We start from the raw sequence: 16,754 nt of genomic DNA, 5'->3' as shown, positions 1-16,754 counted from the left end.
CATGCGCCCCAGGGATGTGTGGGCTTTATGCGGGCGTACACCTGCAGGCCCAGGACCGCAAGAGTCCAAAGATACAGAGGCACCAGGTAGGTACTTATTTTACTTGCAGATCGGAGGCTCCGACCGCAATTTCCTGATGATGTCCATAATTATTATTATTTTTTAAATAAGATTTCTGTTTGTTTGCACAGAGACGAAAAGGAAGAACTAACAGGGGTCAATACCATCTGATAAATACATTCTTTCTCTCTATCTCTTTGAAGGAGAAGAGGCGGCGGCAGACGGAAATCGAAGACAAGCGACACCAGCTGGAAGATAAAATACTTCAGCTGCAGCATCACAAGGTAGGAGGCTGGTGCTAGAACTTCACGACACAACTTCTTTGCCAAACTCACCATAATCGTGCTCATTCATTGCACGTGTGGTTGCTTGTTTTGTGTTATTAAATATTGGCAAGGGGACAGTCCTCAGCCCAGTTCACATCGCAATTGTTATTATGAGTTGTCGCGTCGCTTTCTCTGCTGAATATTTGCTTTATTCTTGAGTTTGGGTGAGACTAATCTGTTGCTTCAACGTGAGGTGCTCCAACAGTGGAACACTTTTTTACACTTTTTTTTATCCAGTGTCAATACCAAACATTTCTATTGAGTGCAGAAGCGCTCTATGCTATGCCCGAACAATGAGCCTTAGCCTTAGGCCTCTCAGTTCCATACATCACCAACATAACATTTTCATTTCCCACTGCAGACATCTTTGTGGCCTACTCGAGATGTCTGCGCTCCTCCAATTCTGGCCCCTTGCGCCTCCCCAATCTTCTTCACTCCCCCATAGGTGGCCGTGCCTTCAGCTGCTAGGCCCTAAGCTCTGGAATTTCCTTCCCATACCTCTGCGCCTCACTAACCACTCTCTCCTCCTTAAAACTGACCTCTTTGACCAAGCTTTTGGTCACCTGTCCCAATATCTTCTTACATGGCTCGGTGTCAGATTTTGTTTGATAATGCTCCTGTGAAGCGCCTTGAGATGTATTACCACGTGAAAGGTGCTATATAAATGCAAATTATTATTTTTGTTGTTCATCAATAGAACTTGCAAATTTATACAAAATTTCTGATGAATTCCAAGCAGTCTTGTGCTATGGACTCACGGCAACAAGGAACTGAGATGAAATTGCTCCAGTTCACTGCCACGTTATCTTTACAACCAACAGAGAGAGAAGAATTTCAGCCATTAGTCTGCGATGGATATAGAAACCCAGAGGTTAAAGGGCAAGTGCACTATTTTTGAAAAAATACAAAAATCCAGTGCAATACGTCACCTATTGCAGAATCAGCCAAGGTTTTATTGTGTGGCAGAGCAGGCTCGAGGGGTCGTACGGCTTGCTCCTGCTCTTATTTCTTATCATCTTAATCCTTAACTGGTTCCACATGGCATTTTTTTTAAAGACGTTATATTAACTGCTTTTCAGCAATATTTCACAGGCAACAGGAGGAGAATATGACTGCCAGAAAAATATGTAACAGAAATTGAGTAGTACTGCAAAATATGGACTTAATTCAAGTCAAACATTCCAATAAATCTGTTGAGCAGAAGAATTGAACGTGCCAACTGATGACATTTTGTAGGCATGATTATTAACAGATGAACCATCAGCTGATGAATGGGATCATTCTACTGTGAAGGAGGGCCTAATGCTGGTCCACCGAGAGGCCTGTTCAGGTTAGATCAGGTCACAGGAGCAATGGGGGACTGTTGCTTGTGTTGATGTCAAAAACAACAACAAAAACAATAACTTGTCTTTATATAGCGCCTTTCACGTAGTGAAACATCCCAAGGTGCTTCACAGGAGCATTATAAGACAAAAAATTTGACAGAGCCACATAAGGAGAAATTAGGGCAGGTGACCAAAAGGTTGATCAAAGAGGTAATTTTAAGGAGCGTCTTAAAGGAGGAGAGAGTGATAGAGAGGCGGAGAGGTTTAGGCAGGGAGCTCCAGAGCTTGGCCTCAGCAACAGAAGGCACGGCAACAATGGGTGAGCGATTATAATGAGGGATGCTCAAGGGGGCAGATTTAGAAGAGCGCAGATATCTCGGGGGGTTGTGGGGCTGAAGGAAATTATAGAGATAGGATGGGGCAAAGCCATGGAGGGATTTGAAAACCAGGATGAGAATTTTGAAATCGAAGCGTTGCTTAATCAGGAGCCAATGTAGGTCAGCAAGCACCGGGGTGATGGGCAATGTTGCTCATATCAAATATTCATTAGCAATTCCTGGTGAAGATTTTACTGCCATTGATGAATTCAGATGGAAGAGAATTTTGACACACAGCAGTTTTTTGTCAGCAAAAAGTTTCCCCTAATACAGTCCTCAGCATTTACACCATCCCTGCTTGTTCTCAACAGCTGCCTATAGGGGGCGAATGGCAGCGACCATTTGCCGTTACCACAGGTGTCAATTACAAAAGCGTCGCTTAAACTGTGTTAAATGGGCCGGTTGTTTCCGGCAGTTCAAGCAGCTGCTCAGGGATCATCTTCTATTCCGATCCCCGTCCACTACCGTTAGCCCCGCGGCACAGTGTTAATCTATTTGGATCATCCCCTAATTAAGTGTTCGAAAAGATATTCGCAAACACATGCAGGCAGTGGTTCAGGAGTTTTGAAATTGACCAGGGTAGTCGATGGGCAGCTTCAGTCCAACAATTAAAGAGAAGCTGGTGATTATACACACATACAAACAGACATGAATTTAACAAAGTTCGTTTATTATTTTAATCCATAAAACTTTGTTTTTATTACACAGAGTTTACAGCACAGAAACAAGCCATTCAACTCAATTATCGATGCCAGTGTTTATGCTTAACACAAGCCTCCTCTCACCCTACCAGCAGAACCTTCTGTTCCTTTCTCCCTCATTTATTCATCCAATTTTGCCTTCAATGCATCAGAAAATCATGTTCCCTGACCAGGAATCAAACCCAGGTCGCAGGCAGGGAAAATGTCAAATCCTAACCACCACACCACCAGGGCATTACATCAAGCAATTCCACTGAGTGAAATTAAGACCCTGATGCATATTATTCATGATTACATTAGGACGAGTGTAATGTATTTACATCATGGGTTCTTTGCTTAAGAATTCATAGCAACACTTTGCTATCAAGAACTAGTTGGTTTATTAACAAAGGCTTAGCAATCACACTACACATTACCAGTTCATTCACCAGGCTCACAACTGTATACCTCATCGTGGATGACCTGGACCCAACTGGAGTTTTATTGAGTCTTGTGAGCATCACGTGACTGACTAAGCCACTCACAATACAACAGCTCTACAACTATTTTGTTGTAATCTATAAAACATAAATCGTTAACTCAATTGCCCCCTGTGATATCTTCACAGAGCACAGCACACACAGCTTCCAACATTGCAGGCAGCTCTCTCGGAAGCCTCCAGAAATCTGCCTGGTTCTGTTTATTATTAACCCTGCACTTGCAGTACACAATACGTCCACATCCACAGTGTGGAGCTACAAACATTACAAGCTTACAGACATTACACTCTCCCTCATTAATGAAGAAGCCATCACAACAAACATCATACATAACTTTCATGTTTATACATAACACAGGATATAAACTTATTTTTTTTTCCATGTTTACAAATTTAACTTTACCACTTTTTTTCTGTTTCGAAGAGGATACCTTCGCTCTCGAACAGAACCTTCCAAACATGGTGTCAATTTCACACTCATTCGAGGCTCATCCTGAGGAACGTTATCCTCCACGGAATTTCCTTGATTTTCATTTGAACTCACTCTAACTTCAGGCTCTTTGTTTTCCTGACTCGGACTCAGACTTTCATTCTGATTCTCTCCTGGATTTATTTCCAGTACATTGGATTTAGGATTTGCTAGTCGTGTATCAAAACTATCTGATGAGTCAGAAATAATTGAATCATTCCCACCTTCAACTCCTTCTATGTCTGTAGGTAAAATATGATCAATATGAACAAACCTAACCCATCCATTATCAAACATCTTTACCAAATATGTACGAGGACCACATATCTTCACCACTCTTCCTGGTAACCACTTTAACCATTTTGGTGATGGTTCTTCACTCTCACCTTCTGGTTTAATTTCACACTTCTCTCTTTTACTCTACCTCTATCATGATTCTCTTTCTGTCTTAATTGTGTCTCTTCTACGAACTGTGCCAAATTTGGCATTAACAACGAGAATCTGGTTCGTAGCTGTTGTTTGAGAAACAACTCTGCTGGTGTTCTACCAGTAGTTGTATGAGGAGTATTTCGATATGTAATCAAAAAATTAGCCAATTTGTGATCCAATGACAAATGTCATTTCCTTGGATTTGGATCTAACATTTGTTTTATGAGGGCACGTTTTACAATTTGTACAGTACGCTCTGCTGCACCATTCGAAGCAGGGTGGTATGCTGGAACCTTGGTATATTTCACACCATTTTTGCTCGTGAATTGTGCAAATTCTTCTGAACGAAATTGTGGTCCATTATCCGAAACAATTTCTTCTGGGAGACCAAATGCAGAAAATAATTTTTGTAAAATGTCCAATCTTTTACTTGTTGTTATTTTACACATTGGAAACACCTCAACCCACTTCAAATGGCTATCAATCACAATGAACAATTGTTGTCCTTCCAACTCAGCAAAATTAATATGTAGCCTTTGCCACACCATGGAAGGCCATTTCCATGGCTGTAATGGTACTGGTGGTGGTTGCTTGCTTACCGATTGACATGTCGTACACTGACTCACGATGTTCTCTATATCTTTATCAAGACCTGGCCACCATAAATAACTGCGAATAAAACTCTTGGTCAAGCACATTCCCAGGTGCCGGTCATGGAGGTCTCCTAATATTTTGGACCTGAATTTATTTGGTATAACCACTCTTGCACCCCACATGATACAATCTTTATCGACTGATAATTAATTCCTACAAATGAAGAATGGATGTGTATCTTTGTCTGTTACCTGGTTTGGCCATCCATTTGCAATATACTCATACACCTTTGACATCACTGGGTCACATTTGGTTGCTCTACCAATCTCTTCAGCTGTGACTGGCAGTTCATCAATGTATGAAAAATAAAACACTTCTTCCCTATCAGGTGTAACTTGTGATGGGGAAGGCAATCTAGACATTGCATCAGCATTACTGTGATCAGCTGATCGTCTGTATTCAATATCATATGTATATGCTGACAAAATCAAAGCTAATGTTGGAACTGGGGACTTTGAATGGAGGATTGCTGTTAGGGGCTTATGGTCCGTAACGATGGTAAACTTACGACCATACAAGTATTTGTGAAACTTCTTGACCCCAAAAATTAATGTCAAAGCTTCCCTTTCAATTTGCGCATAATTACTCTCACTGGCACTGAGAGTGCGTGAAGCAAAAGCAATTGGTCTCTCCTCCCCACTACTTAATACATGAGAGATTATGGCCCCAACTCCATACGGAGAAGCATCACATGCTAGCTTAATCTCCTTAGATATGTCACAGTGAACTAACATGGTGCTCTCTACCAATTTGCTTTTACACTCCTTGAATGCTGTATCGCATTCTTTTGACCACTTCCAATGACCTGTTTTTTTCAAAAGTTCATTCAGTGGATGTAATACTGTAGCCAAATTTGGTAGGAACTTCCCATAATAGTTCAAAAGACCCAAGAATGAACGAAGTTCAGTGACATTCCTGGGAGTGGGTGCATTTCTAATTGCATCCAATTTTTCCATGGTTGGATGAAAACCATCTTTGTCTACTCTGTACCCTAAGTACTCCACTGAGTTTTTAAATAACTCACACTTACGAGCAGACACTCGTACTCTGTGTTTCTCTAGCCGTTTGAGGACTTCATTCAATATGTTATTACGAATCTGCCTATTTGGCGCTGAAATTAGTATGTCATCCAAATAAACGACTACCCCTTCAATACCTTGCAAAATCTGGTTCATCAGCCCTTGGAATATGGCAGGGGTGGAAGACACTCCAAACAGTAGCCTATTAAATTGATAAAGGCCTCGATGAGTATTTATAGTCAAACATGACTTGGACTCCTCATCTAGTTCAAGCTGTAAGTAGGCATTCGTAAAATCCAGTTTTGAGAAGATCTGACCATCTGTCAATGTTGTGAACAAATCTTCTATATTCGGCAGTGTATTGGGGTTATTACCCTCTAGAACCTTGTTTACAGTTACTTTATAATCACCACACAATCTTACCTTACCATCGGACTTAGGTACAGCCCAATTACATCCATCTACCTTACAAATAATGTTCTCAATCTCTAGTCTTTTGAGTTCTTGCTCAACTTTCACCTTGAGTGCATATGGTACGGAACGTGGCTTGTAGTAAACCGATCTAGCGTCCTTCTGTACCCTGACACTCGCCTTCAAGCCTGACACTCGCCTTGAAACTGCCCGTTTCGCAGAACACCTTCGGATACTTCTTGATAACCTCATCCGTTGATGAAAATCTCGCTTCCACACAGAAAATCTTACTCCAATCCAGCTTCAGTGAGCTCAAGCAATTTCTTCCAAGTAAGGCAGACTTGTCTCCTTTCACTACTATTAGAGGCAAGTTCCAAAATTGATCTTTATATTTCACTGGTACGGTGATACGACCTACCACAGGAATTTTCTCTCCCGAGTAGCCTCGCAGCTCTATCTTGGATTTCTCCAGTTGGAAATCACGCAATTTATCACGGTACAACACTCACGGATGCACCCGTGTCAATTTCCATTGGTATCTTGAATCCCACAACATCTATGTGGATTTTGATGCTTTTCGAATCGCTGTCCATTAATCTCGTGCTCCTGATGACATTTAACTCTAACATCTCCTCGTCCTGTTGTTGTTCTTCCATGCTATGTAGTCTCTTTGGATTTCTACTCATAGCTTTGAACACTGGACTCATAGCTTTGAAAGCTGGTTTACCCTTCAGTCGGCATGCCTTCGCCAGATGCCCAGTCTTCCCGCAGAAGAAACACTCTGCCTTCACGTATGGACAACTTTGAGCAATGTGTTGTCCCAGGCACCTATAGCACGACTTCGATGCTCTGTTAGACTTTCCAGTTTCTGAGTATTTTACCTTGAACCTGCAGGTGGTTTACGTCAGTTGACTGATGACCGTAATTATTATTTAATTCTCGGGAATATTGTTCAGCCATGCCCAATGCCCTCGCTGTATGACAAGCAATCACAAAAGTCAAGTCATCCGTCGTCAATAACTTCCTTCTGATCGCATCATTTTTCACCCCACAAACAAACCGATCCCATAATGCTCAGTTTTGAAAGTTTCCAAAATTACAGTGCATCGATAGCTTTTTTAATGCTACGATGTAATCACTGATACTTTCATCAGCCTTTTGATTCTGAATCCCGAAATGATAGCTTTCAGCAATTTCTAACGGTTTGGGGTTATAGTGCTTCTCCAGCTTCGTTAAAATCTCTTTAAGCATTGTGTCCTTTGGCTCGTCAGGCACAAGCAGATTTACAAGGGTGTCATACAATGCTGGACCTGCCTCCGATAAGAAGATCGCTCTCTTACATTCCAACACAGCCCGGATCTGGACTGCATTGTCTGGAACTTTGATTATGTTATTTGCAGTCAAATACATTTCTAGCGGATCCACATACGTTTTAAAACATTCCCGGTCATGTCTATAATCCCCCAAATGTCCAATTACACCTGCCATTTTAATCTCTAGCTGTTCATGCCATGTGCTGTATTTTACCTCGGATTTTGTAGCCTTTTTCCAAAGACAGAAACTTCCAAAGTTTCTCTGTCGGCTGGCTGAATCCTTCACCAACAAAATTTAAGCTTTAAATTCCCATCTCGCCGCCAAATGTGATATCTTCACAGAGCACAGCACACACAGCTTCCAACATGGCAGGCAGCTCCTTCGGAAGCCTCCGAAATCTGCCTGGTTCTGTTTATTATTGACCCTGCACTTGCAGTACACAATACGTCCACATCCACAGTGTGGAGCTACAAACATTACAAGCTTACAGACGTTACACCCCCTGATTAAAAGCGGGTGGGGGGGCACTAAAACAGAAACTACAACAGCTCTACAAAGCTGTGAGCATACTCACAGGTGCATACATTATAATGAGGAGAGAGCAGCAACTCAACCTGTTCTTTTTAGGGCTTCCCCTTCTTAGAGGATGTTATCAGGGAGTTCAACGGATTAACCATCCACCGCGTATAGAGGGCAAATCGCGTCTGCACGAATGCGCCCGCTATACACGCTGGGGACTGTATCAGTGATGGATATAGAGTAAATTTCAATCTCATATACAGAGATTGGTTTGGATAAAATCATAACCTCTGATGTCACCATCCGAAAATAATTTATGCACAACGGTGCTTTCAGAACTGTGAACCTGTCGATCTGCCGAGGAAATCCCAGGATCACTGTCACACACTAACGCCATTAATCACAGCTCACTCCAGAAGGACAGCGTAGGTGGTACTTTTAGTAAATCATCACTGCAAAATGTAGCGAGTATCCACAGAGGATATTAGCTTTTTTTCTTGTAGTTTGTGCTTTGTCTTTGCCTCCAACATAGACATAGAAACATAGAAACATAGAAACATAGAAAATAGATGCAGGAGTAGGCCATTCGGCCCTTCGAGCCTGCACCGCCATTCAATGAGTTCATGGCTGAACATGCAACTTCAGTACCCCATTCCTGCTTTCTCACCATACCCCTTGATCCCCCTAGTAGTAAGGACTACATCTAACTCCTTTTTGAATATATTTAGTGAATTGGCCTCAACAACTTTCTGTGGCAGAGAATTCCACAGGTTCACCACTCTCTGGGTGAAGAAGTTTCTCCTCATCTCGATCCTAAATGGCTTACCCCTTATCCTTAGACTGTGACCCCTGGTTCTGGACTTCCCCAACATTGAGAACATTCTTCCTGCATCTAACCTGCCTAAACCCGTCAGAATTTTAAACGTTTCTATGAGATCCCCTCTCATTCTTCTGAACTCCAGTGAATACAAGCCCAGTTGATCCCGTCTTTCTTGATATGTCAATCCCGCCATCCCGGGAATCAGTCTGGTGAACCTTCGTTGCACTCCCTCAATAGCAAGAATATCCTTCCTCAAGTTAGGAGACCAAAACTGTACACAATACTCCAGGTGTGGCCTCACCAAGGCCCTGTACAACTGTAGTAACACCTCCCTGCCCCTGTACTCAAATCCTCTCGCTATGAAGGCCAACATGCCATTTGCTTTCTTAATCGCCTGCTGTACCTGCATGCCAACCTTCAATGACTGATGTACCATGACACACAGGTCTCTTTGCACCTCCCCTTTTCCTAATCTGTCACCATTCAGATAATAGTCTGTCTCTCTGTTTTTACCACCAAAGTGAATAACCTCACATTTATCCACATTATACTTCATCTGCCATGCATTTGCCCACTCACCTAACCTATCCAAGTCACTCTGCAGCCTCATAGCATCCTCCTCACAGCTCACACTGCCACCCAACTTAGTGTCATCCGCAAATTTGGAGATACTACATTTAATCCCCTCGTCTAAATCATTAATGTTCTTGTCTCTGACCAATCCGGCAAGTTCTGCTTTGCTGTGATTTCTTGACTTGGAAAATTTATTTCTGATAGTTGATTTACAAATGACAGTTGATTCTTTGCCTTTCCTATTTGGAGTATATAAAAAAATCTTTGTGGGTTGTTTGTGCACTCGCTGTTTCAGTGAAGCCTGAAAGATATCCCTATTTAACCCCTCTCTGTCCACTGATCTGAGCTGAGCAAACATTTGATTAAAACATTGGACTGTGAACGTAGGAGCAGGTGTAGGCTGTTCAGCCCCTCGAGCCTGCTCCGCCATTTAATAAGATCGTGGCTGATCCGATCATGGACTCAAATCTACTTCCCCGCCTGCTCCCCATAACCCCTTATCCCCTTATCGGTTAAGAAACTGTCTATCTCTGTCTTAAATTTATTCAATGACCCAGCTTCCACAGCTCTCTGAGGCAGCGAATTCCATAGATTTACAACCCTCTGAGAGAATAAATTTCTCCTCATCTCAGTTTTAAATGAGCGGCCCCTTATTCTAAGATTATGCCCTCTAGTTCTAGTCTCCCCTATCAGTGGAAACATCCTCTCTGCATCCACCTTGTCAAGCCCCCTCATAATCTTATACGTTTCGATAAGATCACCTCTCATTCTTCTGAATTCCAATGAGTGGAGGCCCAACCTACTCAACCTTTCCTCATAAGTCAACCCTCTCATCTCCGGAATCAACTTCGTGAACTTTCTCTGAACTGCCTCCAAAGCAAGTATATCCTTTCTTAAATATGGAAACCAAAACTGTACGCAGTATTCCAGGTGTGGCCTCACCAATACCCTGTAAAACTGTAGCAAGACTTCCCTGCTTTTATACTCCATCCCCTTTGCAATAAAAGCCAAGGTTCCATTGGCCTTCCTGATCACTTGCTGTACCTGCATACTAACCTTTTGTGTTTCATGCACCAGGACCCCCAGGTCCCGCTGTACTGTAGCACTTTGCAATTTTTCTCCATTTAAATAATAACTTGCTCTTTGATTTTTTTTCTGCCAAAGTGCATAACCTCATACTTTCCAACATTATACTCCATCTGCCAAATTTTTGCCCACTCACTTAACCTGTCCATGTCCTTTTGCAGGCTTTTCCTCCCATCTTTGTATCATCAGCAAAGTTGGCTACATTACACTCGGTCCCTTCATCCAAGCCATTAATATAGATTGTAAATAGTTGGGGTCCCAGCACTGATCCCTGTGGCTAGTTACTGATTGCCAAACCGAGAATGAACCATTTATCCTGACTCTCTCTCATGGCTGATCTGTATCTCAACTCCATTTACCCACCTTCATTCCATATCCCTTAATACACCTAACTAACAAAAAACTATCTCTCTCCATTTTTAAGTTTACAATTAAACCCCAGCCTCAACAGCTTTTTGAGGGAGACAGTTCCATATTTCCACTATTCTCTGTGTGAAGAGATGTTTCCTGACATCACCCCTGAATGGCCTGGCTCTAATTTTAAGGTTATGCCCCCTTGTTCTGAACTCCCGCACCAGAGGAAACAGTTTCTCTGTACTTTTTTCTGTTGGGACATTTTACTACAGTAAAGCTGCTGTATAAGTGCAAGTTATTATTGTTGTTGGACTAATCCTCATTTTTTTTTGTCCTGGGCAATGGCCATTAATCAATCAAGTTAACAATCGCTATAAATGAGTGTAGTGAGACCAAGATGCTGCCAATGACATTTGACAAGGGACTTTTATTTTATTCATAATAAAATCTAAATTGAAACACGAGAAAGGTTGTGAAAATGTTTGCAGATGTGTCGTCTGCTACAGCACAAAGTTGCAAAGACATTCATCCTGCAGAGTGGCTCCACAGCTGTTGTTTGAGCCCAGCTCTGCCCAGAAAACTCCCAAATATGGGAATGTTGCCTGATTCATGCATCAAGAAGCAGCCAAGTAGTGGATGAATCTACCAGATCAACAGAACCATTCAGATCAATTGCATTCCCCGCCAGCAGACCTGAAAACAATCCCAGATAGAGACATTTATTTCCTAAATGATTGAATTTCTTTCAGAATTACAATAACCACAACTTGCATTCATATAAACCCCTTTAACGGGGTTAAATGGGGTAAAACGCCCCATGGCGCTACACAGCAGCGTTATCAAACAAAATTTGACACCAAGCCACATAAAGAGATATTAGGGCAGATGACCAAAAGGCTGGCCAAAGAAGTTGGGCTGGATTTTCGGCTTTGCTCATTTTGGGGCAGTAATGGCGGCGGGACGGTGAAGTTTGCACCCAGGAACAGTTTGCATCTCAGTCAGCAATATTCGGCAGCTGAACCCTGGAGTGGAGCATTAAGGGAGGCGTTGCACACCTCTCTTAGGGCGCTCGGCCAGCTGAGCAGTGAAAATCCCAAGCAAAACAGCCGGCCTCGGAGCGCTCTAAGAGAGGCCTGGGGAGAAAAAACCTGAAAAAAACCCACCAAAAACATTCCCAATAAAAACATTCACGCCACCACAACATAAATCGAAAAAAAACAATCTCACATACCCGAGGTCAACATTACTTCCCTCACTGCAGCCGCGACAGATCGGACTGCCCACTTTGACAGACGGTCGCAGCACGATGCTCTACGGAGCACTATGGATCGGGCGGGAGCCAAAATCGAGCCAGTGTCACAACCAGGGGTGTTGCACACCGGCTTGCCTCTTCCGGGTGGTAATGCTCCGCACTCCACCGAAACCAGCTCCGAAAACCCCGGCGGGGAGCTGGAAGCTGGCTGCCCACCCGGCAGAGCTTACCACCGCCATTGCCACCCCTCTGGGGCGAAAACAGAGATGGCAACAAGCCGAAAATCCAGTCCATTATATTTAAGGAGCATCTTAAAGGAATTTATTAGAATGGTTCCAGGGAGGAGGGACTTCAGTCACGTGGATAGACTGGAAAAACTGGGGTTGTTCTCCTTAAAGCAGAGGAGGCTAAGAGGAGATTTGATAGAAGTGTTTAAAATTATGAAGGGGTTAGATAGAATAAATAAAGAGATATATGGGGAATGACCAGGGAAGTGAGACTAACTGGATTGCTCTTCAAAAGAGCTGGCACAGACTCGATGGGCCGAATGGTCTCTTTCCATGCTGTACTATTCTATGATTCTATCATTCCATACAGGAGTAGAGAGAGGCGAAGCAGTTTTGCGAGTGAGTTGCAGAGCTTAGGGCCTGGGCAGCTGAAGGCATGGCCACTAATGGTGAAGCAATTAAAATCAGGGATCAACATCAGTGGTTTTTGAATTTTCTATTTTGAGGAGTAACGTTTTCATCAAATTTTTCTTCCCTTCCTACCCAGTCTAAAGCCATGAGAGAGAGATGGCTGCTGCAAGGAATCCCTTCTGCATCGGCTGAAGAGGAAGATGCCAGAAGCAAGCAGTTCCAGTCGGATGAGAACAAGTCAAAGAAACTGGAGGAAATCATTCACAGGTCAGACGGACTAAAGCAAATATTAACACTGCTCTGGCTGGTATCGTTTAATGACCCACTTTTCCGCTAAAACCACAAGCCAGAATTTCAAAGTTGGAGCAATGGCTTCTGATTCTGATTCACGTGTTGAAGGATGCATTTACACAACAAGAAATCAATACCAGATGTAGAGTCAATGATGGCCCCCTCATGGCTCAGCTGATAAGGAGCCCTTCCTGGTGTGAACACATCCAAAGAGAGAAGGAAACTCCCAGGTTCTGGTTCCCAAACTGTGCCGAGTTCATTGATCTCAGCCAGGCTGGTGGTAGAAAAGTTCAAATTGGCCTTGAGGCCTTTTTTAGAGAGTCACCAGGATTCCATAGCAGAGTGCAGCAAAATCCACTGCTGGGTACGGAGCTGGGGCATTACAATTGGGTTCTAGGAGAAGCTAACATCAGCCAGGGCTTTTCCACACCTTGCCGCTCACCAGTGACCTCAAGTGGAGTTTGCATCAGTGCGCTACCTCGGATGATTGGACTTGGCCACGATGGCTCGCCTCCCCCAGTGGAATAGTATGCCATCAATCACAGTCCAGGTTGACGTGTGACGAATGTCCGTTTGGCTAAGGCACTGAGGGTGCCGAGTGCCTGTGGAACCAAACTCCTGCAGGAGTCAATGCGTTTTGCAGAGGAAAGGATGGCTGGAAACTGAGACCGGCACAAGAGGTTGGCAGTGAAATAAGAGTCAATGATTGAATCAAAGGGTTCTGATGCCATGAACCCCAGGTCTAAAGTTTATATTATCATCAGAACCCTGTGGCTTAAATACTTGACAGCTATTTTCTATTATCGAAAATGTTGTTTGCAACTCAAAGTTGCTTCTGGTTTTGAAGTTGAGTAACTTGCCTCTTCTGCTCAGACAGTACCCACAATCTCACCAAAATTATTTATTATACTTTTCTTAAATTCATTTCTGGGCCTGGAGGTTTCAGGTAATAATAGTTGTGCGGTTAATAGAGATTACCTAACATGAAACATTAGTGGAACCTGTCATGTTTGTAACTACAATGTAACACCACTGTTTTACTGTATACACTCAACACAGATGCACACCTTGACCACAGGGGGTGAACTTGTGGGAGACACTCCTTACCTGATCACTCAGGTATATAAAGGGAGGTCCCATGCAGGGTCATCACTTCTGGAGTGCTATAATAAAGAGTTAAGGTCACTGAGTGGCCTTGTCCCTGGAATGTGCCTCGTGTGGTTTCATGCTATAGAGTAAGGACTTTACAGTGGCGACGAGAAACGGGAATTCACGACCCACGAGAATGGCCACCGGTAGCACAGATGAACAGTACTGTGTTGGGGAAGACTGGGACGATTTTGTTGAGAGGCTTCAGCAGAGCTTTGTCACAAAAGGCTGGCTGGGGGATGCAGTGGCCGACAAGCCTCGGGCTCAGCTTTTGACCAGTTGCGGGCCAAAGACTTATGCGCTCATGAAGGACTTACTGGCACCCGAAAAGCTGTCAGACAAAACCTTTGAAGAGCTGAGCAAGTTGATTGGGGAGCACCTCAAGCCGGCAAGCAGCATACACATGGCTCGACACAGATTCTACACCCACCGACGTCATGAAGGACAGAGCATACCGGACTTTGTAGCAGACCCCAGGCGCTTGGCCAGCCTCTGTAATTTCACAGACGCCTGCAGGGGGGAGATGTTAAAGGACTTCTTTATCGAGGGTATCGGTCATGCGGGAATTTTTCGCAAGTTAATTGAGACCAAGGACTTGACCTTGGAAACGGCGGCGTTGTTGGCTCAGACTTTCACGGCGGGAGAGGAAGAGATGAAAATGATTTACACGCGCAATTCTGCCTCCAATGCGCCAATGGATCAGGGAGTCAACGTCCTCAATGCTACTCAGAGCCCCGCGGGCAGGCAGGAGCAGTCCGATATTCATGAGGCAGTAATAGACCCCAGAGTAGGTCCTCAACAGAGACAATGGCAGGCTGAACGGACGTTCACGCCATCACAGTGGACAATGCGGCCCGGGATGGGGCCATTGACACCCACTAATAGGGTACTTAAGAGCAATCAGAGAGACAGTCAGCGCGGAATTCGAGGCCATAGTCCTTTTGTCCCCAACAATGGAAACATTAACTCGTGCTGGAGGTGTGGGGGAAAACACTCAGCCAGATCTTACAGATTCCAACAGTTTGTCTGTAGAAACTGCAACCTCAGTGGCCATTTAGCTCGTATGTGCAGAAAGCCTGCAACCAGACTGATATATGAGGCAAATGGACCAGAAGAGGGTTCTGTGAGGCAGGATGACTTTTGGGGCAAATCGATGGACGCCGAGGTTCAGCGGGTCCATGTGGCGAATATTCACAGTTCATACACCAAAACGCCACCAATGATGATGAGGGTCTTACTAAATGGTATCCCAGTACAAATGGAGCTGGACATGGGGGCCAGCCAGTCACTCATGGGCGTTCAATAATTCGAGAAGCTATGGCCACTCAAAGCCAGTAGACCCAAATTAGAATGTATCGAGACACAATTAAGGACTTATACCAAAGAAATCATTCCGGTGCTAGGCAATGCAATGTTGGCTGTCAAGCACGATGGCTTAGTGAACCAGCTGCTGCTCTGGATTGTCCCGGGCAATGGTCCCGCACTGCTGGGGAGGAGCTGGTTAGCCAAGATGAACTGGAAATGGGGAGATGTTCACGCAATGTCCTCGGTGGAGCGATGTTTGTGCTCACAAGTCCTACAACAATTTGAGTCACTTTTCCAACTGGGCGTCGGGACTTTCAAAGGCACTAAAGTAGTGATACACATCACCCCGGATGCCAGGCCAGTGCACCACAAAGCCAGAGCGGTGCCGTATGTGATGCGGGAGAAAATCGAGAGCGAATTGGACCGTCTATTGCGAGAGGACATCATCTCGCCTGTTGAATTCAGTGACTGGGCGAGCCCCATCATCCCCGTTCTTAAAGCGGATGGCTCTGTCAGGATCTGTGGGGACGACAAGGCCACCATCAATCAGGTGTCCTTACAAGATCAATACCCGCTCCCGAGAGCGGAGGACCTCTTCGCCACGCTGGCAGACGGCAAGCTGTTCATCAAGTTGGACCTCACTTCAGCCTATATGACCCAGGAACTGGCCGACGAATCTAAACTGCTGACCACCATCACCACGCTCAAGGGACTGTTTGCGTATAACAGGTGCTCGTTTAGCATTCGATCAGCGGCTGCGATTTTTCAACGCAACATGGAAAGCCTGCTTAAATCCATCCCTGGAACGATCGTATTCCAGGGCGACATCCTCATCACGGGTCGAGACACCGAGGAACATCTCCACAACCTGGAGAGGTGCTGCACCGATTGGACCGGGTAGCCCTGCGACTCAAGAAGTTTAAATGCATGTTCTTAGCTCCTAAGGTTGAGTTTCTGGGCCGGTGGGTTGCTGCAGATGGGATTCGGCCCACCGAATCCAAAACAGAGGCGATTCGACGAACACCCAGGCCCTGCAACACATTGCGTTCATTCCTGGGACTGTTGAACTATTTCGGGAACTTTCTGCCGAACTTGAGCACGTTGTTGGAGCTGCTACATGTGCTCCTGCATAAGGGTTGCGATTGGTTTTGGGAGGACTGTCAGGAACGGGCTTTTGATCAGGCGCGAAACCTACTTTGTTCAA

General features: G+C 44.3%; 1 protein-coding gene across 1 annotated transcript in view; it reads left to right on the top strand.

The window, feature by feature from the left end:
- The window catches only part of LOC139269277 (paralemmin-1-like), a 483,947-nt gene that overhangs the window by 274,089 nt on the left and 193,104 nt on the right, over window positions 1-16,754 (top strand). The window contains exons 3-4 of the mRNA XM_070888361.1: window positions 264-344; window positions 12,942-13,072. Coding sequence (XP_070744462.1) covers window positions 264-344; window positions 12,942-13,072 — 212 coding nt within the window. The remainder of the gene's footprint in view (window positions 1-263; window positions 345-12,941; window positions 13,073-16,754) is intronic.

Source organism: Pristiophorus japonicus, chromosome 1, assembly GCF_044704955.1.
Source record: "Pristiophorus japonicus isolate sPriJap1 chromosome 1, sPriJap1.hap1, whole genome shotgun sequence".
In the NCBI taxonomy this organism is placed as follows: Eukaryota; Metazoa; Chordata; class Chondrichthyes; family Pristiophoridae; genus Pristiophorus; species Pristiophorus japonicus.
The sequence above is the reverse complement of the archived record's forward strand: the minus strand, read 5'-3'. Positions and strand labels throughout refer to the sequence as shown.